Raw genomic sequence first — 26,380 nt, 5'->3', positions numbered from 1 at the left:
AGCAGAAAAGAAACAACTTTGAAATAAGAAGCTATGTATAAATTGAGGACAGACTGCATTTCTCTTTTAGGATATGTAAAAACAATTAAATGTGTAGTGATATGGATGTATTAAATTGAAATGATACCCACAATTAGGTCATAAAATCAAAATTTACCATCAGTGATAAGTGTGCACATACCTTAATTTGTTAATTCTCTTAGAATATAGTTCAATGTATGGCTAATGAAAATTATGAAAACAAAACTATAAAGAAGTATGCAGTTACTAATAAGTTGTAATTTTTTATAATTGGCACTTATTTCCTCAGACTGGACAGTAAAATATAGGCAGATATTTCTATTCAAATGACCAAATGTAAAACATAGCCTCAGTTTATGGATCGATGTGTAGAAAAGTAGGGGAAGCAAACAAACAGACAAAGGTACCTAGTGTTCTTTTTTACTTCAATTGCTCTTTTTCACTCTAATTATTATTCTTGTTATTTTTGTGTGTGTGCTAATGAAGGTGTCAGGGATTGATTTAGTTGATGAATGTACAACTATGTAATGGTACTGTAAACAATCGAAAGTACAATTTGTTTTGTATGACTGCGTGGTATGTGAATATATCTCAATAAAATGATGATAAAAAAAAAAAAAAAGATTAAATGAGAATTCCACAAAAAAAAAAAAAAAAAAAAAAAAAAAAAAAAAAAAAAAAAAACATAGCCTCTTGACAGCTTTAAAAGTTATCCAAGTGGCTAGCTTTGAATCTTGTAAAGATCAAGCAGACCTAGATTTCTGAACACTGTCACTTAGGGGCCTTGTGAACTTGGAAAAGTTACTTAACCTCTTTCAGCCTCAGTTACTTCATTTCCAAACTAGGGATAAAAATAGCAACTTTGTTGGAGTAATAAAAATTAGCATTTTGCTTGTACTGTAGTAAATACAAAGTTATTGATATCTAAAAGTATTATTACGGTTCTAAGTATTATAATACCTATATTTTTGATGAGAGAGTCCTATCAATAATTTGTTTTATTAAAATAGAAAAGCATTAGTAGTTTCCAGCAGTTATTCTTGTTACTAATTCTGGAGTTACAACCAATGACTGACTGATTTACATGACAAGTAGGACAGGATAGTATAGGTGATCTTCAAGAAATTTTTGTCTAACCAAAGGTTACACAGTCTCACAGAGGTCCCTACAAAAACATATTAATGTCTGAAGGACTTACAGGGACACTTAGGTATATAACCCACAAGAAAGGAGTGTTACAAATTCTCTTTGAGGTTCTACCAACACCCGAGATGAACAAAATCCATAACTCCCCTTAGTCCCTTCCATTTGCTTCATTATTAGTGCTGGTATAAAATTACTTTAAATCATGTTGCCTGACTTACACTTTTCTACTATCATAACTTCCCTCCCTACCACAGGAATCTCCAGAAGAAGTAAATAAGAGAACTTCACTGTTCAATTAACTCTATTACCCATGAAATATATTCCTAGTGCTTGAAAATTGTGTTTTTTATTTTGCTTTTAAAAGGCAAGAAGACAGTATTTCAGCTTTACCTTTAATAAAGGATGAATTTTTTCTACTGGGAGAGATAAAGGGTTTCTTCGCTTCTTCTTCTCAATAGCTGACTGGGCATCAGCTATTGCCCATTTATCAATTGGATGAGGGAAACTTTTTTGAACACGTTCCTTAGAAAATAGGAAAATAAAAACTAAGCAACAAATATATTAAGCAGTGTTCTTCATTTACAATTTACTTTAAAAATCAGAGAATACCAAAAGCAGAGCTTTTCACATGTGGTATAATTTACATTACAAACACACTTAAGTTAAGAAAAAACTTCAAATGTCAATGTATTAGTTTCTCACTTAAAAAATTAGGAGGCTAAACGTAACCTCACATTACCTAGTGGGAGGAATCACTTCATGAATTCTAATTTCACTGAGATAAAACTGACAAGAATGAGTAGGAAAAGTAATTTTAAACACTATTTTTATACAGTTTCAAAGAACAAGATCTAAGTTCAAAAGGCAAATATCTAAATCCAATTTTCATTTGTCCTTACTTTCAATACCAATTACAATCATGAGTAGCATTTTGCAATTGAAATATCTAGAATTTTTTTTCTTTTTCCATCATTCAAAGGTACTTGACTTCAAACTATTTACAAATTGTGGAAATCAATAGTTTACATTGGTAATAACAATTTTAATGCTATTTTTATCATTAGGGTTAGAGTTCTCAATATGTCATTAATTTTGAACAAAATACCGTTTATTTTCTAGAAGTTATTTTGTTAAAATTTCCATTGAAAGTGAAAGAACTCATGTAAATACCACAGTTGAGTTTCCTTACTTTAATAAACCAATGTATTTCACTTCCAAACAGTTTCTTTCATCCATTCATTTTTTAAAAGCCACTTGCAAGATACTGTAATTAGAACCAGTAGAGGTCACTATTAAATCATTTTAGCACATTTTGAATGGATGTGTGCATGCAAAAATCACTTCAAAAAAATTAAACATTTTTCCTGATTACATACCTAAATTAAAAATTTTGTTATTTACTATTAAAATGAAAAATAAAAAAGATTGCCATATGATACTCTGGAAAGAAAGGTGACAAGTAGATTTAAAATTTTATTAAAAATTCTTCTCTTCATCTATGTTTAAGGCTAAATCAGTTGCCAAATCAAAGAAGCAATAATTTTAATTCCAATTAATAGAATTAGAGGTATGTTGAAAGAAATTATTTTAGTTAAAAGGGAGTTTATATAGTTTTTCAAATGTCAAGTTGAAATACCATTTGCCAGGATACTACTCATATAATCAAGGCAATACACAAAGGTCCAAAATATTGGGGGAGTATGACAGATGGAAAAGGAGTAGAAAGGGCTATATGAAATGAAAATTGTTTCCCTTTTCTCCAAGTCAATTCTATAGCCTTGTTCATCCAAAAATGACAATTAAAAGAGTTAGGACTAACTTTACCATGTTCTCCAATTAAAATTTTTACACTGATGGATTTAATCCATGATTAACTAAAGAAGGATAACCATGGTACTAATAAAGGTATGCCTCTGTGCTTTCTAACATTTTTTAAAATTTCAACCCATCAAGAAATACATTCTCAATACATTTAACGCTACACTACCGTGTTTAACACAGACATATACACAAACACGTGTGTGTGCAAAACTGAAATACAGTTTCATAAACAAAACCCGTCCTTATTATGTGCACTGCACTAGTATTTTCTATTCTATTTAATTGAAAACATGTTTGTTGAACAATACATGAAATTGATTTCATGACTTAATATAATGGGTCATAAACGGGAGTATAAAAAACACTAGTATATACTGAGGATAGAAGAGGAAGGAGGGTGAACTCAATCTGACAATTCTAAACTGATTTAATATATGTCTTTTTAAAAAAAGTTAAAAAGTCACCAGTGGTGGAATTAAGGAGGTAAACTGTAGGCAGAGATTAGGAGGGGAAAAAGAAAATAGATTAGCAATCCCTATCCACCTCAATTTTATCCATCCCATTCCAAATTTACCATTGTTTTGAGAAATGAAAGATGGGGAAAGAAAATCAGGAATGACAGAAGAAAAGGAAAATAATGACAAGGAACAGCCCATTTTGAACTTACTTATTAGTGGATTAATGGAATGAAATTACCAAATAGTATATATTCAGGAACATAAAAGGTTCACTGAACATGGAAAGGCCAAACTGAAATAATTACTTTATCTCTTGTAGTGGCAAATTTAATTATAACTTTATATCAAATTAAAATTTCTTTTCATGATTATTTTATATATTATTTTAAAAGTAAAGAAGCCCCAGGAGAAAAGATTAATGAAAGATTCAATAATTAGAATTTTATTACTTCGATGCTTTCAAGATTAATAATTTTGTTTTAAATAAGAAACTCCATCTTGATTTATACGTAGAAGCTTTAGGAAAAATAAAGGAGATACAGAGCTGGGTTTGAAATTCAGCTCTGCCTCTTCTTAGCAGAATCTTATCTTTTCCTTTTACATAATTAAGGGGTTTACATAAATCTTGAAGATTAACTCCAATACATATTCTAGGACCTCATGAAAATTCCTACCTGTGCGCTTCAGTGAAAAACCTTCAGACCCATACATGCATTTGAAGTCTTTTTAGTAAAAGCTTAGAATGTGGGGGGGTAATTTATTTTGTTGAGAAAGACAGAAAAGAGGGAGAAATTACTTTGGAAAATCTAAGTGTTAACAAAAAACTTACTAGAAATAATAAGGACTCTTTAGGATGCCAAGGAAATGGGGGGAAAAAGTTAGAAAAAAAAATGAGTGGAAAAGGAAAGCAGATTTGTAAAATTTTAGGATAAGAGTCCAAAAAAGCTTGGTGCTCCTCTATCAGAGTTAAATGGGAAAAAAAGTGCAGCAGTGTCCTAAGAAGTCAACCTTGGTTAAATACAAGACACATAGGCAGGAAAGGGAAATAGGAAAGACATAACAAATGGAAATCAGTCTAGACAACCAGAGAGAAATAAAGAAAAAGTACAATTATGAAAAGACAAGACCTCACTTTGCCAGGAATAGATCACAGTAAGAAAAAAAAAAAACCAACAATACTAGTTATGGAGTTGTTTAAGAGGACCAAGGACATACTAATAGATCACCAGAAACCTTACAACTTCATGGAGGCGATAACGTCTCATGTTTTTGCTTCTATTTTTAAAAAATATTACATGCAGAAAATGATACTTCTTACAGGAGAGGTAGGAAAAAACAGACTGAAAATTTTTTATATACTATTTTTTAAAAACTTGAATTAATTTGAATGAACAGGGCCAAATAACATATATCCCTCCTCTGTAAGCCCAGAGGACTTATATCTACTTATTTATTCATTTGGAACACTGCCTGACAGATGGAAGACACTCAGATAATTCGTGGTATGAATCAGTTAATATTGGCTACATGAATAAAACAAAATTCCATTCATTTGTACTATGATAGTTTACAATTTGTGATGATCTATAATATGATTTACCAAGACTTGTAAATTAGCATAAACAAAATTCTAGACATGAATGGAATCCAACTTCCTTCAAGGAATTTTGAAGTACTTATTCTCCCAAAACCAATGAAATCTAAAAATCACATGTTTTTTCATTAAATCCCCTAGGGGCCACACATTAAGCAATAATTGCCACTCTACTTTGTACTGTTTATACTTTAAAGTAATCAAAGTTTATACTTTAAAGTCATCAAAGACTTAAAAATTCAAATATGAGGAGACTTCCAGGAAGATGGTGGAATAGGAGCGGGAGAAAAAACTTCCACCCCGTGGAATAACTAGAGAAAAGGCAGAAAATGACTGGGACAGCAGTTCCCAGCATCCAGAGAACTCTACAAAATATAGTGGGGACCTGGATGAAAAAGCAGAGAAATTACAACTGAAAGGACAGGGTGAATTTGCTCAATCAGGACCACCACCAGGGCTGGCAGCTACTTGCAGGCAGGAGTGGGAGAGGGAGGAGATCTGCACCCCTGTACTCCCATCTCAGCAACCAGCTGGGGAGATAACCTTTCTCAGCACTACAGCTGGGAGCTACTGCGAGGGAACTCAGGAACCAATGGATTTGTGTTGGCCACACACAGAAATCTTGGGGCAGCATGCAGTGCCTACCCCTCAGTTCTGAGGCTGGGCGCTGTGGACACCTGGCTCTGGGGAGGACAGGGGGCCACTCCCTTGGAAGGAGAAGGGATGCAGAGCTGAGCACAGCCCATCTGACAATGAGCAGGCTAGAAAGACGGTCTGTGTGTCACTGCCTTTACTCTTCCTGCATGGAAGCCCGCAGTGTGCACAGGCAGAGAGGCAGGGATAAGGGAGGGTGCCAGTGCCACATGGAAGCACCAGGAGCCCTAACCCCACCCCAGACCTGTGGACACATGGCGGGCAAGGATCTTGTGGGGTGACTAAAAGAGTACCTCTGAGCTGGCTGAGGGCTGGGAAAGGTAAAACTTGCAGCCCCACAGCCTGAGACTGATCCACTCGGAGTCCTGGGAAATCACCAGATCCATTGTGACCTTAGGGGGATTCTCCCCAAATTGCACAAAGCCCAAACCCCACCCCCAGGGCTGGCAGTCTCCAGTGCAAAGAGAGGATTGGATTTCCAATGCAGTTGGACCCCGCCCAGCACACAGCTACAGTAAGGGAAAAGCAGGTTTGAGCGGAAGAGGTAACCCAAGAGTGCCATCTGCTGGGAAGACAGGGAAAATACATCCTTGCAAATAGTTGTTCTGGCAATTAGTGATTATGCCAAATTTTATACAAATGTCCAAACAGACTTGCATATTCCAAAATAACACTGAGATAAGCAGATATCATGAAATCAACAGAAAATCACAAAGCATATAACAATTCAAAAAGATAGGGCCAAGCCAAATGGCCAAATTAAAAAGCCAGAGGAGATACAGAACTTGGAATAATTAATCAAATAAGTACACACAGAGGGCAGGGCAAGATGGTGGAGTGGTGACGTGTGGAATTTAGTTATCCATCTAGGGCAGCTGGTAAATACTCAGAGAAGAACTGGAAACTTCACACAGATTACACTCTCCACCTGAAACTTGGGCCTGTCTGGACTGGGAAAATCTGATTGGGGTCAATCATATCTGGGGAGACCCTCTCACATAAAGGTTACATAGAGGCAGGGCAAGAACCAGAAAAACATGAGCTGAAAAATTCTGATCAACTAAACAGAAGCTATGTTAGAGGTCTAGAGTAAGGTTAACTGCATGCCAAAGAATAGAGAACAAAGCCAACCAACAAGAAAATCCTAAGTAAAAGAGAGAAAAAGAGCTACAGAATAAACTAATCAAGAAAATAAGATGCCTAGAGAGCTAAAAATACACTTAATGATCACATTATCCAATGTCAAAGACACAGATAGAATTCTGAAAGCAGCAAGAGAAAAGCAATACATCACATACAAGGGATGATTGATAAGACTATGTACAAATTTCTCTGCAGAAACCATGGTGGTAAGAAGGCAATGACATGATATATTTAAGATACTGAAAGAAAAACTGCCAACCAAGAATTCTATATCCAGCAAAACTGTCCTTCAAAAATGAGGGAAGAGGCGGGGCAAGATGGCAGACTGGTGAGCTGTATGTTTTAGTTACTCCTCCAGGAAAGTAGGTAAAAAGCCAGGAACTGCGTGGACTGGACACCACAGAGCAATCTGTCTTTGGGCATACTTCATACAACACTCATGAAAACGTGGAACTGCTGAGATCAGCGAAATCTGTAAGTTTTTGCGGCCAGGGGACCCGCGCCCCTCCCTGCCAGGCTCAGTCCCGGGGGAGGAGGGGCTGTCAGCTCCAGGAAGGAGAAGGGAGAATTGCAGTGGCTGCTCTTACCGGAAACTCATTCTACTGATTCAAACTCCAACCATAGATAGACTGAGGCCAGACACCAGAGACTCTGAGAGCAGCCAGCCCAGCAGAGAGGAGACAGGCATAGAAAAAAAACAACACGAAAAACTCCAAAATAAAAGCAGAGGATTTTTGGAGTTCTGGTGAACACAGAAAGGGGAAGGGCGGAGATCAGGCCTTGAGGCGCATATGCAAATCCCGAAGCAAGGCTGATCTCTCTGCCCTGGGCACCTTTCCTTAATGGCCCTGGTTGCTTAGTCTATTAGCATTTCAATAACCCATTAGATCTCTGAGGAGGGCCGTTTTTTTTTTTTTGTTTTTTTTTTTTTTTTTTTTTTTTAAATCCTTTTTGATTTTTCTAAAACAATTACTCTAAGAAGCTCAATACAGAAAGCTTCAAAGAATTGAAATTTGGGCACGTCAAGTCAAGAGCAGAACTAAGAGAGCTCTGAGACAAAAGGCAATAATCCAGTGGCTGAGAAAATTCACTAAACAACACAACTTCCCAAGAAAAGGGGGGTGTCTGCTCACAGCCACCATCCTGGTGGACAGGAAACACTCCTGCCCATCGCCAGCCCCATAGCCCAGAGCTGCCCCAGACAACCCAGTGTGACGGAAGTGCTTCAAATAACAGGCACACACCACAAAACTGGGCGTGGACATTAGCCTTCCCTGCAACCTCAGCTGAATGTCCCAGAGCTGGGAAGGGGGAGCAGTGTGAATTAACAGAGCCCCATTCAGCCATCATTTGAGCAGACTGGGAGCCAACCAACACAGCCCAGCAGCCCAGAACTGCCCTGGGGGGACGGCACTCACCTGCGACATAGCACAGTCATCCCTCAACAGAGGACCCGGGGTGCACAGCCTGGAAGAGGGGCCCACTTGCAAGTCTCAGGAGCCATACGCCAATACCAAAGACTTGTGGGTCAGTGGCAGAGACAAACTGTGGCAGGACTGAACTGAAGGATTAGACTATTGCAGTAGCTTTAAAACTCTAGGATCATCAGGGAGATTTGATTGTTAGGGCCACCCCCCCTCCCCGACTGCCCAGAAACACGCCCCACATACAGGGCAGGCAACACCAACTACACACGCAGGCTTGGGACACCAATTGGGCCCCACAAGACTCACTCCCCCACTCACCAAAAAGGCTAAGCAGGGGAGATCTGGCTTGTGGAGAACAGGTGGCTCGTGGACGCCACCTGCTGGTTAGTTAGAGAAAGTATACTCCACGAAGCTGTAGATCTGATAAATTAGAGATAAGGACTTCAACTGGTCTACAAACCCTAAAAGAACCCTATCAAGTTCAGCAAATGCCACGAGGCCAGAAACAACAGAAAATTATAAAGCATATGAAAAAACCAGACGATATGGATAACCCAAGCCCAAGCACCCAAATCAAAAGACCAGAAGAGACACACCTAGAGCAGCTACTCAAAGAACTAAAGATGAACAATGAGACCCTAGTACGGGATATGAAGGAAATCAAGAAGACCCTAGAAGAGCATAAAGAAGACATTGCAAGACTAAATAAAAAAATGGATGATCTTATGGAAATTAAAGAAACTGTTGACCAAATTAAAAAGATTCTGGACACTCATAGTACAAGACTAGAGGAAGTTGAACAACGAATCAGTGACCTGGAAGATGACAGAATGGAAAATGAAAGCATAAAAGAAAGAATGGGGAAAAAAATTGAAAAAACTCGAAATGGACCTCAGGGATATGATAGATAATATGAAACGTCCGAATATAAGACTCATTGGTGTCCCAGAAGGGGAAGAAAAGGGTAAAGGTCTAGGAAGAGTATTCAAAGAAATTGTTGGGGAAAACTTCCCAAATCTTCTAAACAACATAAATACACAAATCATAAATGCTCAGCGAACTCCAAATAGAATAAATCCAAAAAAACCCACTCCGAGACATATACTGATCACACTGTCAAACATAGAAGAGAAGGAGCAAGTTCTGAAAGCAGCAAGAGAAAAGCAATTCACCACATACAAAGGAAACAGCATAAGACTAAGTAGTGACTACTCAGCAGCCACCATGGAGGCGAGAAGGCAGTGGCACTATATATTTAAAATTCTGAGTGAGAGGAATTTCCAGCCAAGAATACTTTATCCAGCAAAGCTCTCCTTCAAATTTGAGGGAGAGCTTAAATTTTTCACAGACAAAGAAATGCTGAGAGAATTTGCTAACAAGAGACCTGCCCTACTGGAGATACTAAAGGGAGCCCTACAGACAGAGAAACAAAGACAGGACAGAGAGACTTGGAGAAAGGTTCAGTACTAAAGAGATTCGGTATGGGTACAATAAAGGATATTAATAGAGAGAGGGAAAAATATGGCAAACATAATCCAAAGGATAAGATGGCCGATTCAAGAAATGCCTTCACGGTTTTAACGTTGAATGTAAATGGATTAAACTCCCCAATTAAAAGATATAGATTCGCAGAATGGATCAAAAAAAATGAACCATCAATATGTTGCATACAAGAGACTCATCTTAGACACAGGGACACAAAGAAACTGAAAGTGAAAGGATGGAAAAAAATATTTCATGCAAGCTACAGCCAAAAGAAAGCAGGTGTAGCAATTTTAATCTCAGATAAAATAGACTTCAAATGCAGGGATGTTTTGAGAGACAAAGAAGGCCACTACATACTAATAAAAGGGGCAATTCAGCAAGAAGAAATAACAATCGTAAATGTCTATGCACCCAATCAAGGTGCCACAAAATACATGAGAGAAACATTGGCAAAACTAAAGGAAGCAATTGATGTTTCCACAATAATTGTGGGAGACTTCAACACATCACTCTCTCCTATAGATAGATCAACCAGACAGAAGACCAATAAGGAAATTGAAAACCTAAACAATCTGATAAATGAATTAGATTTAACAGACATCTACAGGACATTACATCCCAAATCAACAGGATACACATACTTTTCTAGTGCTCACGGAACTTTCTCCAGAATAGATCATATGCTGGGACATAAAACAAGTCTCAATAAATTTAAAAAGATTGAAATTATTCAAAGCACATTCTCTGACCACAATGGAATACAATTAGAAGTCAATAACCATCAGAGACTTAGAAAATTCACAAATACCTGGAGGTTAAACAACACACTCCTAAACAATCAGTGGGTTAAAGAAGAAATAGCAAGAGAAATTGCTAAATATATAGAGACGAATGAAAATGAGAACACAACATACCAAAACCTATGGGATGCAGCAAAAGCAGTGCTAAGGGGGAAATTTATAGCACTAAACGCATATATTAAAAAGGAAGAAAGAGCCAAAATCAAAGAACTAATGGATCAACTGAAGAAGCTAGAAAATGAACAGCAAACCAATCCTAAACCAAGTACAAGAAAAGAAATAACAAGGATTAAAGCAGAAATAAATGACATAGAGAACAAAAAAACAATAGAAAGGATAAATATCACCAAAAGTTGGTTCTTTGAGAAGATCAACAAGATTGACAAGCCCCTAGCTAGACTGACAAAATCAAAAAGAGAGAAGACCCATATAAACAAAATAATGAATGAAAAAGGTGACATAACTGCAGATCCTGAAGAAATTAAAAAAATTATAAGAGGATATTATGAACAACTGTATGGCAACAAACTGGATAATGTAGAAGAAATGGACAATTTCCTGGAAACATATGAACAACCTAGACTGACCAGAGAAGAAATAGAAGACCTCAACCAACCCATCACAAGCAAAGAGATCCAATCAGTCATCAAAAATCTTCCCACAAATAAATGCCCAGGGCCAGATGGCTTCACAGGGGAATTCTACCAAACTTTCCAGAAAGAACTGACACCAATCTTACTCAAACTCTTTCAAAACATTGAAAAAAATGGAACACTACCTAACTCATTTTATGAAGCTAACATCAATCTAATACCAAAACCAGGCAAAGATGCTACAAAAAAGGAAAACTACCGGCCAATCTCCCTAATGAATATAGATGCAAAAATCCTCAACAAAATACTTGCAAATCGAATCCAAAGACACATTAAAAAAATCATACACCATGACCAAGTGGGGTTCATTCCAGGCATGCAAGGATGGTTCAACATAAGAAAAACAATCAATGTATTACAACACATTAAAAACTCGAAAGGGAAAAATCAATTGATCATCTCAATAGATGCTGAAAAAGCATTTGACAAAATCCAACATCCGTTTTTGATAAAAACACTTCAAAAGGTAGGAATTGAAGGAAACTTCCTCAACATGATAAAGAGCATATATGAAAAACCCACAGCCAGCATAGTACTCAATGGTGAGAGACTGAAAGCCTTCCCTCTAAGATCAGGAACAAGACAAGGATGCCCGCTGTCACCACTGTTATTCAACATTGTGCTGGAAGTGCTAGCCAGGGCAATCCGGCAAGACAAAGAAATAAAAGGCATCCAAATTGGAAAAGAAGAAGTAAAACTGTCATTGTTTGCAGATGATATGATCTTATATCTAGAAAACCCTGAGAAATCAACGATACACCTACTAGAGCTAATAAACAAATTTAGCAAAGTAGCGGGATACAAGATTAATGCACATAAGTCAGTAATGTTTCTATATGCTAGAAATGAACAAACTGAAGAGACACTCAAGAAAAAGATACCATTTTCAATAGCAACTAAAAAAATCAAGTACCTAGGAATAAACTTAACCAAAGATGTAAAAGACCTATACAAAGAAAACTACATAACTCTACTAAAAGAAATAGAAGGGGACCTTAAAAGATGGAAAAATATTCCATGTTCATGGATAGGAAGGCTAAATGTCATTAAGATGTCAATTCTACCCAAACTCATCTACAGATTCAATGCAATCCCAATCAAAATTCCAACAACCTACTTTGCAGACTTGGAAAAGCTAGTTATCAAATTTATTTGGAAAGGGAAGATGCCTCGAATTGCTAAAGACACTTTAAAAAAGAAAAACGAAGTGGGAGGACTTACACTCCCTGACTTTGAAGCTTATTATAAAGCCACAGTTGCCAAAACAGCATGGTACTGGCACAAAGATAGACATATAGATCAATGGAATCGAATTGAGAATTCAGAGATAGACCCTCAGATCTATGGCCGACTGATCTTTGATAAGGCCCCCAAAGTCACCGAACTGAGCCATAATGGTCTTTTCAACAAATGGGGCTGGGAGAGTTGGATATCCATATCCAAAAGAATGAAAGAGGACCCCTACCTCACCCCCTACACAAAAATTAACTCAAAATGGACCAAAGATCTCAATATAAAAGAAAGTACCATTAAACTCCTAGAAGATAATGTAGGAAAACATCTTCAAGACCTTGTATTAGGAGGCCACTTCCTAGACTTTACACCCAAAGCACAAGCAACAAAAGAGAAAATAGATAAATGGGAACTCCTCAAGCTTAGAAGTTTCTGCACCTCAAAGGAATTTCTCAAAAAGGTAAAGAGGCAGCCAACTCAATGGGAAAAAATTTTTGGAAACCATGTATCTGACAAAAGACTGATATCTTGCATATACAAAGAAATCCTACAACTCAATGACAATAGTACAGACAGCCCAATTATAAAATGGGCAAAAGATATGAAAAGACAGTTCTCTGAAGAGGAAATACAAATGGCCAAGAAACACATGAAAAAATGTTCAGCTTCACTAGCTATTAGAGAGATGCAAATTAAGACCACAATGAGATACCATCTAACACCGGTTAGAATGGCTGCCATTAAACAAACAGGAAACTACAAATGCTGGAGGGGATGTGGAGAAATTGGAACTCTTATTCATTGTTGGTGGGACTGTATAATGGTTCAGCCACTCTGGAAGTCAGTCTGGCAGTTCCTTAGAAAACTAGAGATAGAGCTACCATTCGATCCAGCGATTGCACTTCTCGGGATATACCCGGAAGATCGGAAAGCAGTGACACGAACAGATATCTGCACGCCAATGTTCATAGCAGCATTATTCACAATTGCCAAGAGATGGAAACAACCCAAATGTCCATCAACAGATGAGTGGATAAATAAAATGTGGTATATACACACGATGGAATACTACGCGGCAGTAAGAAGGAACGATCTGGTGAAACATATGACAACATGGATGAACCTTGAAGACATAATGCTGAGCGAAATAAGCCAGGCACAAAAAGAGAAATATTATATGCTACCACTAATGTGAACTTTGAAAAATGTAAAACAAATGGTTTATAATGTAGAATGTAGGGGAACTAGCAGTAGAGAGCAATTAAGGAAGGGGGAACAATAATCCAAGAAGAACAGATAAGCTATTTAACGTTCTGGGGATGCCCAGAAATGACTATGGTCTGTTAATTTCTGATGGATGTAGTAGGAACAAGTTCACTGAAATGTTGCTATAGTATGTAACTTTCTTGGGGTAAAGTAGGAACATGTTGGAAGTTAAGCAGTTATCTTAGGTTAGTTGTCTTTTTCTTACTCCCTTGCTATGGTCTCTTTGAAATGTTCTTTTATTGTATGTTTGTTTTCTTTTTAACTTTTTTTTTCATACAGTTGATTTGAAAAAAGAAGGGAAAGTTAAAAAAAAAAAAAAAAAAAAATAAAAAAAATGAAAAAAAAAAAAAAAAAAAAAAACGATGTAGTGCCCCCTTGAGGAGCCTGTGGAGAATGCAGGGGTATTCGCCTACCCCACCTCCATGGTTGCTAACATGACCACAGACATAGGGGACTAGTGGTTTGATGGGTTGAGCCCTCTACCATAAGTTTTACCCTTGGGAAGACGGTTGCTGCAAAGGAGAGGCTAGGCCTCCCTGTATTTGTGCCTAAGAGTCTCCTCCAGAATGCCTCTTTGTTGCTCAGATGTGGCCCTCTCTCTCTGGCTAAGCCAACTTGAAAGGTGAAATCACTGCCCTCCCCCCTACGTGGGATCAGACACCCAGGGAAGTGAATCTCCCTGGCAACGTGGAATATGACTCCCGGGGAGGAATGTAGACCCGGCATCGTGGGATGGAGAACATCTTCTTGACCAAAAGGGGGATGTGAAAGGAAATGAAATAAGCTTCAGTGGCAGAGAGATTCCAAAACGAGCCGAGAGATCACTCTGGTGGGCACTCTTACGCACACTTTAGACAACCTTTTTTAGGTTCTAAAGAATTGGGGTAGCTGGTAGTGGATACCTGAAACTATTAAACTACAACCCAGAACCCATGAATCTCGAAGACAGTTGTATAAAAATGTAGCTTATGAGGGGTGACAGTGGGATTGGGAAGGCCATAAGGACCAAACTCCACTTTGTCTAGTTTATGGATCGATGTGTAGAAAAGTAGGGGAAGCAAACAAACAGACAAAGGTACCTAGTGTTCTTTTTTACTTCAATTGCTCTTTTTCACTCTAATTATTATTCTTGTTATTTTTGTGTGTGTGCTAATGAAGGTGTCAGGGATTGATTTAGGTGATGAATGTACAACTATGTAATGGTACTGTAAACAATCGAAAGTACAATTTGTTTTGTATGACTGCGTGGTATGTGAATATATCTCAATAAAATGATGATTAAAAAAAAAAAAAAAATGAGGGAGACTGCGGCAAGGCAAGATGGCAGCATAGGGAGGTGTAGAATTTACTTAGTCCTCTAGAGCAACTAGTAAATAGCCAGGAACAACTAGAAAATAGTCTGGAACAACTGATGGGGGGACATGGGTGACCAGACAGCATCACACAACAGCCATGAATGGATGGAATGGCTGAGATCGCAGCATATAACTGTAAGAAAAGCTCCTCAAACTATGGAGCTGAGACTCTACCCCCACTGGCATGGAAGGCTGAGTTGCAAAACTTCACTGAGGGAAAAAGAAGCAGTCCTTGCTAGGAGCAAGGAAATGTAGCTCAACCAAGCTCCAAATGCAGTATTAATTAACAGATTGGGGCTACTGAACATAGGTTATGGGCACCGATAAACCTGGAGCAAGCAGGAAAGGAAACCAGAGGTTTCTCCTGGCAGAGAGGAGGCAGGGCTGACAGAAAAAAAAAAAAATACACACACACAAAACAGAGGCTTTTGGAGTCCGCTGAGATCAGAATATTGGAAAAGGGCTGTGTCCCAAGAAAAGGGGCATACAGAACCAGGTACCGATTCTGGTTCTTGCCTGGTGAGCTGGAGGGCTGGAGATTGGCTCTGAAAAGGGGACTTCTTGCTTTTTCCCCCTTTTTTCCTCTTATTCTAAATAGCTCATTACAGAACTTTTTTTCCCTTTTTTTCCCCCTCTTATTCTAAATAGCTCATTACAGAAAACCTCACTCATTTTCAATTGTCAGCACTGACCCAGGCAAGGGTGGAGTTAAGACCATCAGAAACTCAAAGGAAAAACTCAAGTGTAGGAGACAATTCCCTAAAGGACTTATCTTTCCAAAAAAAAAGATGGGGTGGGGCCCAGCTTATTTGCAAGTGCTCCCTCAGAGAACTGAGAAACCAGCACCTGAGGATGGGGGGAGTGGGGGGAGAAACAGCTTAAGCTTGGCTTCTAACATCCTTGGTCATGGCCGGGACAGGGTCCACTGAGAATTAAATACACTACACCTTTTTACACTGGTGGGGAGTGCCACCTTCTGGGCAGGATAGGAAAAGGCACAGTCTAGAAGACTCAAAGGAAAGTCTGACAACCTGCTAGGTCTCATCCTTAGGGAAATGTGATAATGAACACAGCCTCCTACTGAGACCTGGGCCTATCTGCTCTTGGAAAATATGATTGGAGTAATCACAGAAACCAGATTCCTAGACAACAAAAAATTACAAATCACACCATGAAAAACAAAGATATACCCTAAAGGAACAAACTTTTGCAAATCAACTGAAATACAGGAATTGATATGACTAATTATTAATTAAACAAATTTCTTAAATCAACTCAAAAATCAAATCAACAAGTTGAGGGAAGATATGGCAAAAGAGAAGAAGGATATAAAGAAGTCACTGGGCAAACATAAGAAAGAATTCAAAAGTTCGAAAAACAAATGGCAGAACTTATGGAAATGAAAGTGCAAAAGAAGACGTGAAAAACACAATGGAGACATACAACAGCAGATTGAAGAGGCAGAAGAAAGAATTCAAGAACTAGAGACAGAACATCTGAAATCCTACACACAAAACAGAAAAGAATGGAAAAAATGTGAGCAGGGTTTCAGGGAGCTGAAAGACAACATGAAGCAAGCAAATATACATGTCACAGGTGTGCCAGTAAAAGAGAAAGGAAAAGGGGAAGAATGAATAATGCAGGAAATAATCACTGAAAATTTCCCATTTGTTAAGAAAGATATAAAATTACACATCCAAGAAGCACAGCATACCCCAAACAGAAACAGATCAAAGAAGACTGACTGGAAGACACTTAACAATCTGGTTACCAAATGTCAAAGACAGAGAATTCTGAAAGCAGCAAGAGAAAAGCGATCCATCACATACAGAGGAGGCTCGACAAGACTCTGTGTGGATTTCTCAGTAGAAATCACGGAGGTGAGAAGGCAATGGTATGATATATTTAAGACACTAAAAGGAAAGGCTGCCAACCAAGAATTCTATATACAGCAAAACTATACTTCAAAAATGAGGGGGCAGGGAGAGAACCTAAGATGGCAGCTAGGTGAGACAGGGCAAAAAAACACCTCTGTGAAAAATACTAGATAAAAACCAGAAAGTGACCCAGAACACCACTGCCAGCGATGCACCAGCCAGACAAGCTCTGCTAAATCCACAGGGAACGTGCATTTGGTGAAACCAGGAGCCTGCATTATGAATCGAGTGAGTGAGTCAACGGAAAGTCCCTCGGCCATGCTGCGGTGTGGGGAAATGGTGGGCTGGCGTTTGGAGATGGACTAGTTCTTTAAAAAAAAAACCCAGGAGTGGCTGCAGATACGATGGGGAGAGCCATGCAGTGAAGCACGGCGGGAGAGGGCTGGGCTAATGCCTCAGTGTCTGGTGTGGAGGATACCTCTTCCCACACCTCCTGCTGATTGTCTCGAGACCAGAGGAGCAGAGGGGAGCCAAAAGGAGAAAAAAAACCGCATTCCTTGCAGCCATCTCCCCAGCGGGCGGGGGACGCTCCTGCCCAGGGCCAGACCCACAACCCAGAGCCACACCAAGAAACCCACTGTGACGGGGATTCTTTCCCACAGCACTACACACAAGCCACAATATTGGTCGTGGACAGTGGCCTTTAATACACCCACAGCTGATTGTCCCGGAGCTGGGAGGGCAGAGCAGTGTGAAAAGGGGAAAGTTAATGCATCCCATTCAACCATCTTTGAAGCGGGCTGGGAGCGCCCCTGCACGGCCCAGTGACCCAGGGCTTCCCTGGCAGGCCGGGCGCGCACTAGTGATGTGGCAAGGCCCTCCCTCAGCAGAGGTCCTGGAAGAGCACAGCTGGGAAGGGGGAACAGCTCAGAAATCCCAGGGACCCTACACGAATACCAAGGACTTGTGGGTCAGTGGAGAGACAGCCTTAAATCTCCGGGAACACCTAGGAGATTTGATTATTAAAGCTGCCCTGCCTTCCTAACCACCCAGACACACACCCCACATTCAGGGTGGACAGCACCAGCAACACACCCAAACTTGGTGCACCAATTGGACCCCACAAGAATCAGACCCCCATACACCACAAAGACAAAGTGGGGGAGAACTGACTGGAGGGGACCAGGTGACTCATGGACGCCATCTGCTGGTTAGTTAGAGAAAGTGCACGCCACCAAGCTGCAGTACTGTCAAATTAGGGATAAGTAAAGCAAATGCCAAGAGGCTAAAAACAACAGAAAATCTTAAAGCATATGATAAAACCAGACGATATGGAGAACCCAAACCAAAACACCCAAATCAACAGATCAGAAGACACACAGTACTTGGCACAATTAATCAAAGAATTACAGACAGGCAACAAGAGCATGGCTCAGGATATAAAGGACATGAAGAAGAGCATGGCACAGGATATAAAGGATATAAAGAAGACCCCAGAAGAACATAAAGAAGAAATTGCAAGAGTAAATAAATAAATAGAAGTTCTTATGGAAATAAAATAAACTGTAAGCCAAATTAAAGACTCTGGATACTCATAATACAAGTTTAGAGAAAGATGAACAACAACTCAGCCTCCTCGAGGACATCAGAAAATAAAATGAAAGAACAAAAGAAAGAATGGAGAAAAAAATAAAAAAAATCGAAACGAATCTCAGGGATATGATAGATAAAATACAACGTCCAAATTTAAGACTCATTGGTGTCCCAGAAGGGGAAGAGAAGGGTAAAGGTCTAGAAAGAGTATTCAAAGAAATTGTTGGGGAAAACTTCCCAAACCTTCTACACAATATAAATACATAAAGCATAAATGCCCAGCAAACTCCAAATAGAATAAATCCAAATAAACCAACTCCAAGACATATTCTGATCAGACAGTCAAATACTGAAGAAAAGGAGCAAGTTCTGAAAGCAGCAAGAGAAAAGCAATTCACCACAAAGGAAACAATGTAAGACTAAGTAGTGACTACTCAGCGGCCACCATGGAGGCGAGAAGGCAGTGGCATGACATATTTAAAACTCTGAGAGAGAAAAATTTCCAACCAAGAATACTTTATCCAGCAAAACTCTCTTTCAAATTTGAGGGAGAGCTTAAATTTTTCACAAACAAATGCTGAAAGATTTTGCTAATAAAAGACCTGCCCTACCGACAGAGAAAAAAGCTGAGGGACTTCACCACCAGTAGATCAGTCCTATAAGAAATACTAAAGGGAGCTGAGCAGGCTGAAAGGAAGGGACACTAAACAATTGACTGAAACTACATGAAGAAATAAAGGGTACCACTAAAGATCACAGGGTAAATATAAATACCACTACTACTGTATTTTTGATTTGTAACTCTACTATTTACTTCCCACAGGATCTAAAATACATAAAATGTAATGATAAATCAGTGGCTTTGGACTCAATGTAAAATATGTCATTTTTGACAAGAACTACATAAAAGTGGGGGAATGAGGGAGTATAGGAACATAGTTTATGTGTCCTATTGAATTTAAGTTGGTATCAAAGAAAAACAAGATCGTTATAGATTTAAGATGTTAAATTTAGGCACCACAGTAAACACAAAGAAAGTATCAGAGAATATGAACATAGAGATGAAAAGTAGAGTAGGGGTTCCGAGAAGTGGGGGAAGGAGCAATGGGGAGTTAAGAAATGAGTGTAGGGCTTCTGTTTGGGGTGAAGAGAAACTTCTAGAAAGGGATGGTGGGAAGGTGATAGCATTGCAACATTCTAAATGTGATTAATCCCACTAATGGAATGCTAGGGAGGGGGTGGAATGGGAAGATTTAGGCTGTATATATGTTTCCACAATTGAAAAAAAAAAAAAAGACAGTCTAAATAGATGACAATTGAATGCCAAGGATGATCCTGGATGGGATCTGAGGATGGAGGACAGGAGGCTCAAAGGGACACAGATGGGACTTAAGCAAAAAAAAAAAAAAAAGGAAATATAGAATGTAAGCTTTGTATCAAGGTTGAATTCCTTGAACTTCTTAGCTGCATTTAATGGGATGGCATAAAAGAATGTTCTTGTTCATGGGAAATGTATATGTGAATTATACTGTTTTTTCAAGGATGTGTGCAGCTTCCTCTCATGTTCAGAAGACAGAGCAATAGATGAGGGATCATAGGGAGGGAGAGAGGAAGGAAGGGAGATAGGGAGGGAAAGAAAGAAAGAAATAGTGATGTGACAGGATGTTAAAGATGGTGGATCGGAGTATCGGGGGAGGGGTATGCTGGAGTTCTATGTATGGGGTTTGTACTGTTTTTGCAACTGTTCTTGTAAGTTTGAATTTATATCAAAATAAAATTTCTTATTAAAAAAATGAGGGGGAAAGAATAGAAGAAGACAGCAGCATAGAGAGGAGTGGAAGTTAGTTAGTCCCTGGGAGCAACTAATAATCAAGAACAACAAGTAAATGATCTGGAATAACTACTGGGAGACAACTGTGACTGTCCACACATCATGCACCAACCTGGATTGGGAGGAATGCCTGAGATTGCAACATGGAATCTGTGAGTAGAAACTGTGGATCAGAGCTGGGAGCCCCCTACCCCCAAGACAATACAAACTGCAAAGCCTCGCTGAAATAGAGAGCAGTACTCTCTGAACAAGTGAATATACCTCAGGCCAGCGCCAACTGGAGTTTTAACTGGCAAACGTGGACTGCTCAGTACAGCTGCAAATCCCCAAAAGCAGACAGAGGCTTTTAGTAAAGACTGACCTTGAAGAGCCAGACGACTTCTTGGTCTCGGGACAGGGAGCCCAGAGGACTGGGTGCTGTCTGGCTGATGGGTGAAACTGGGGGCCATGGACTGACCCTGAAAGGGGGCTTTGTGTCCCTTATTCTCTCTCTCAACCAGAGTGGCTCAGTGGAGAAAGACTCAGCCATTTTCAGTTCACAGTGCTCTGCAGTGGAGAAAGCCTCAGACATTTTCAGTTTGCAGTGCTCTAACCAGACAAGGAGGGAGACAGCAGAGTCAGAGAGACAAAGAGCCTATTTAAATGCAAATGAAAATTCTCTAGGTGGTATACCTTCCCTAAGATGAAAAGAGGTGGTGCCCAACTCCACTATCCGCCTTCCATTCAAAACCAGACCCCAGGGCCTGGGGGAAAACAATCAACCAGAAACAACTTAAGCTGAGAATTAAAGGGACCACACCTCCTTACATCAGTTGGGAGCAACAGGCCGACAGGTGGCACCTGCTGGGCAGGTTAGGAAAAGCATGGTGTCTTGAGGCCTCATACGGTGTGTCAATCTTCTAAGACACACCCTCACAGAAGCCTGGTGCTGAATATTTCCTCCTTCTGAGACCTGAGCCAGTTCTGGTCTGGGAAAACCTGATTGGTGTAACCAAGGAAACCAGATGGTTAAACATCAGGAAAGTACAACCTACACTAAGAAAAACGAAGGTATGGCCAGTCAAAGGAACAAACTTACACTTCAACTGAGATACAGGAATTGAGACAACTAATGCTAAATTCATTCAAAAAGTTTAGAAAGATATGGCAAAAAAGATGAAGCATATAATGAAAACACTGGGTGTACATAAGGTAGAAATCGAAAGTTCAAAAAAACAACCAGCAGAATCTATGGAAGTGAAAGGCACAACACAAGAGATGAAAGACACAATGGAGACACAACAGCGTATCTCAAGAGGCAGAAGAAAATACTCAGGAACTGGAGAACAAGATACCTGAAATCCTACACATGGATGAACAGATGGGGAAAAGAATGGAAAAATATGAGCAATGTCTCAGGGAACTGAATGACAACATGGAAAGCTTGAATGTATGTGTTATGGGTGTCCTAGAGGGAGAAGAGAAGGGAAAAGGGGCAGAAGCAATAATAGAGGAAATAATCAATGAAAAATTTCCCATCTCTTATGAAAGACATAAAATTACAGATCCAAGAAGCACAGCATACCCCAAACAGAATAGATCTGAATAGGTCTATGCCAAGACACTTAATAATCAGATTATCAAATGTCAAAGACAAAGAGATAATCCTGAAAGCAGCAAGAGAAAAGCAATCCATCACATACAAAGGAAGCTTGATAAGACTATGTGCAGATTTCTCAGCAGAAACCATGGAGGCAAGAAGGAAGTGGGGTGATATATTTAAGACACTGAAAGAGAAAAACTGCTAACCAAGAATACTATATCTGGCAAAACTGTCCTTCAAATATGAGGGAGAGTTTAAAATATTCTCTGACAGACAATGAGTGAGTTTGTGAACAAGATATCTGCTCTACAGAAATACTAAATGGAGCACTACAGACAGATAGGAAAAGACAGGAGTGAGAGGTTAGGAACACAATTTTGGGTGATGGTAGCACATCAATGTCCGTACACTGAACAAAGATGAGTGTGAGTATGGTTAAAAGAAGAAGGATAGGAGCATGTGGGACACCAGAAGGAAAAAGGATAAAGACTGGGACTGTGTAACTCAGTGAAACCTAGAGTGCTCAACAATTGTGAGAAAATGTATAACTATGTTTTTTTCATGAGGGAGAACAAATGAATGTCAACCTTGCAAGGTGTTAAAAAAAGGGAGGTATTGGAGGAAAAATACAATCAATGCAAACAGAGACTATAATTAACAGAAACATTGTATTTGCTTCCTTTAATGTAACAAAGGCAACATACCAAAGCTAAATGCATATAAGAGGGGGACATAAGGGAGGGGTATGGGACTCTTGTCTGACTCTTTATTCTACTTTAGTGTAATGCTGTCTTTCCTTTTGTTGCTTCCCAGCTGTCGTTCTCTCTCTCTCTCTCTCTCTCTCTCATCTCTCTCTCTCATCTCTCTACCCTCTTTGACTCTTCCTCCTGCTTTGTGGAAGAAATGGAGATGTCATTATATAGATAGTGGTGATGGTGGTGAATACATACATACATGACTATACGAGGAACCATCAATTGTTTACTCAGGACAGAATGTACGGTCTGTGAACAAAACTGTCTTAAAAAATGGGTTGATGAAGAAAACTTGAGGGCAATATAATGAGTGACATAGGTCAGACATGTAAGGACAAATATTGCAGGGTCTCACCGATATGAAGTAATTATAATATGTAAACCCACAGACACTAAATATAAGTTACCAGGATATAGAATGAGGCTAAAGAATAGGGAGCAGTTGCTTATTATGAGCAGAATGTACAACTAGGTTGAACTCAAATGTTTGGAAATGGACAGATATTACGGTAGCACATTGTGAGAATAACTAACAGTGCTGAATGGTGTGTGAAGGTGGTGGAAAAGGTAACCTCAGAGTCACATATGTCACGAGAAGGAAAGTTGGAGATTAAAAGATGGGAATGTATAAAAGTGAACCTTGTGGTGGGCAATGTCCATGATCAACTGTACAAATATTAAAAATCTCTTTCATGAACTAGAACAAATGTTTGACACCATAACTAGAAGTTCACAATAGAGGGGCATATAAGGAAAAAAATATACCTATTGCAAAATATATAGTACATTTAGTAGTATTTTAACATTCTTTCGTCAACAATAACAAATGTACTCTACCAATGCTATGAGTTAACAATGGAGGGGTGTGGTTAGGGGTATGGGAGGATTTGAGTTTCCTTTTTTTGTCTTATTTCTTTTCTGGAGTAATGAAAATGCTCTAAAAGTTGAAAAAAATTAATTGTAGGGATGGATGCACAGCTGTATGATGGTATTGGGGTATACTTTGGATCTCTGGATAATTGTATGGCATGTGAACAATCTCAATAAAAAACTATAAAAAAATGAGGGGGAGTTTAAAATACTGTCAGACAGACACTGAGAGACTTTGTGAACAAGACACCTTACCTGGTCTACAAGAAATATTAAAGGGAGCACTACAGGCAGATAGGAAAAGGTAGGAGAGAGAGGTTTCGAGAGGAGTGTAGAAATGAAGACTATCAGTAAGGGTGAAAAGAGAGAGAGAGGAAAAAAAGTAAAAAAGTAAGATATGAACATATAAAATCCAAAAGACAAAATGGTAGACAGTAGACATTACGTTGAGTGAAATTAGCCAGATAAAAAAGGAAGGATACTGTATGGTCTCACTAATATGGACTGAAAATTGAGAGTTGAGAACACAGTTTATCAGGAGATAGAAAGAGATTACAGATCGGGCATTTGATGCTGAAGGAGTACAGAAAACTCAACAGGATTGCTTGTACATATTCAGAAATGAATAGCACAATACTGGGTGATGGTAGCACAATGTTGTGAGTATTCTGAACAAAGACGAATATGAGTATGGTTGAAAGAGGAAGGCTAGGGGCATATGTGACACCAGAAGGAAAGACAGAAGATACAGACTGGAATTGTATAACTTAGTGAAACCTAGAGTGGTCAGTGATGGTGAAGAAATGTATAAATATAAAAATGTTTTTCAATGAGGGACAGCAAATGAATGTCAACATTGCAAGGTGTTGAAACTTGGATGGTACAGGGGAAAAAAATTACAAACAATGCAAACTAAAGTCTATAGTAAATGGTAACAAAGGCAATACACCAAAGGGGGATATAAGGGAGTGATATGGAATTCTTGGTGGTGGTGACATTGTCTGTACTCTTCACTGTATTTTATTTTTATTTTTCTTCTATCTTCTGTATTTTTATTGTTCTTTTTTTTTTTTCTGTTTTCTGTTTCTTTGGGGAAGAGATGGAAATATACAGACTGTGTTGGTGATAAGTGCTTAGTTATGTGATTATACTTAGAATCATTGACTGTTTATGTATGGTAGATTCTAGGATGTGTCAATGAAACTGTTAAAAAAATAAACAGAGGGATATAAGAGCTGGAGAAAATGTGGACAGAGGGATGCACCTATTCCCTGTTGGTAGGGACACAGAAAGATGCAGCCCAGCTGCAGGACTGAGCAGTGGTTCCACAGGAAGCTAACTATGGGGTTACCATATGGTCCTGCAACCACATTATTGAGTATATAATTGGAAGAACTGAGAGCAGCGACATGAGTGGAGATTGCATACTGGTGATTTATGACACCCATATTCATGATTCAGGATGGATGGAGATGACCTAAGGGTACATTGACTGATAAATGGAATGGTGAACTGTGGTGTATACATTCAATGGAATACCAAGTGGTGGCAAGAAGAAATGAAGTTGTGAGGTATGAGTCTAGATGAATGAACCTTGAGAACAGTATGTTGAGTGAAATAGGCCAAAACCAACAAGACAAACATTATAATGCCTCAATAATATGGACTAACTATAACGTACCAACCCTGAGAATTTAATCTGAGAGCATAGGTTATCAGGGGAAGGTTTATGGTAAAGGTTCCTATATTGTAAGCTCTTACAGTAGTCACATCTATTCATGAGTTGTAATGGTTATCTCTAAATTCTGAGATGCTGTTTGTTTATAACATGGTCAGTCCCAGGAACTTCGGGTATGTGTGTGACACCTGAGACTCAGAGCCAGAGTTCAGCAGCTATGAATGTCAACATTACCCTATACAGCAAACATTAAAAATGCCAAAAAAAGATCAGAACTTCAATTAGAAATATGAACAAAATGGACTTGATTAGAACTAAGGTAAACCAGACTAAAGGGAAAAGGATGATATTGTGTTTTAAAACCTCAACTTCTGTGTGAGACCAAAGGAAAAGATGTTTATTTGGTGCAAAATCTGTACTTTCTGCAGCACACTATATAATTTAACTTGTATGGTCAGTTTATTCAAACACCATAATTACATGGAAACTTTTGAATAGAGTGCGAGAACTGGTTGGATTGCAAAGGGCAGCGTGAGACACTGATACATCCCAGAGTAATTTAGGCAGAGAATAAAAGTATTTGCAAAGCCCCCTTGAGAGCCTGGGGGAAAATGTGGAAACATTAAACTTCCCCACCAGGGGAATTCCTAATGTTTTCATAAGCACTGGGGAATACCATTGTAGTAGGACAAGTCCTCAATCTTGGGACTTGCCCTTATGAAGCTTGTTATTGCAAAGGAGAGGATATGCCTACTTATAATGGTACCTAACAGCCAACCCCAGAGAACCACTTTTGTTGGTCAGACATGGCCTGTCTCTCTCTAAGCCCATATGGCAGGTAAACTCACTGCCCTCCCTACCCCATACGTAGGACATTACTCCCAGGGGTGTAAATCTTCCTGGCAACATACGACATGACTCTTGGGGATGAGCCTGGACCCGGCATCATGGGATTGAGAAAGCCTTCCTAACCAAAAGGCAGAAGAGAAATTAATGAAAACAAAGTTTGAGTGGCTGAGACATCTCAAATGGAGTCAAGAGGACATTCTGGAGGCTATTCTTATGCATTATACAGATATCCCTTTTTAGTTATTAGTGTACTAGAATAGCTAGAAAAAAACATCTGAAACTGTTGAAC

At 39.0% G+C, this 26,380-nt stretch overlaps 1 protein-coding gene across 3 annotated transcripts in view; it reads right to left on the bottom strand.

The window, feature by feature from the left end:
• SOS1 (SOS Ras/Rac guanine nucleotide exchange factor 1) overlaps positions 1 to 26,380 on the bottom strand; it is a 250,299-nt gene that overhangs the window by 99,884 nt on the left and 124,035 nt on the right. For all 3 annotated transcript variants that reach the window (XM_037807581.1, XM_037807582.1, XM_037807583.1), the window contains exon 3: positions 1,558 to 1,689. In XM_037807581.1, the coding sequence (XP_037663509.1) occupies positions 1,558 to 1,689 (132 nt within the window). The remainder of the gene's footprint in view (positions 1 to 1,557; positions 1,690 to 26,380) is intronic.

Source organism: Choloepus didactylus, chromosome 17 (genome assembly GCF_015220235.1).
Source record: "Choloepus didactylus isolate mChoDid1 chromosome 17, mChoDid1.pri, whole genome shotgun sequence".
NCBI lineage: Eukaryota > Metazoa > Chordata > Mammalia > Pilosa > Megalonychidae > Choloepus > Choloepus didactylus.
The sequence above is the reverse complement of the archived record's forward strand: the minus strand, read 5'-3'. Positions and strand labels throughout refer to the sequence as shown.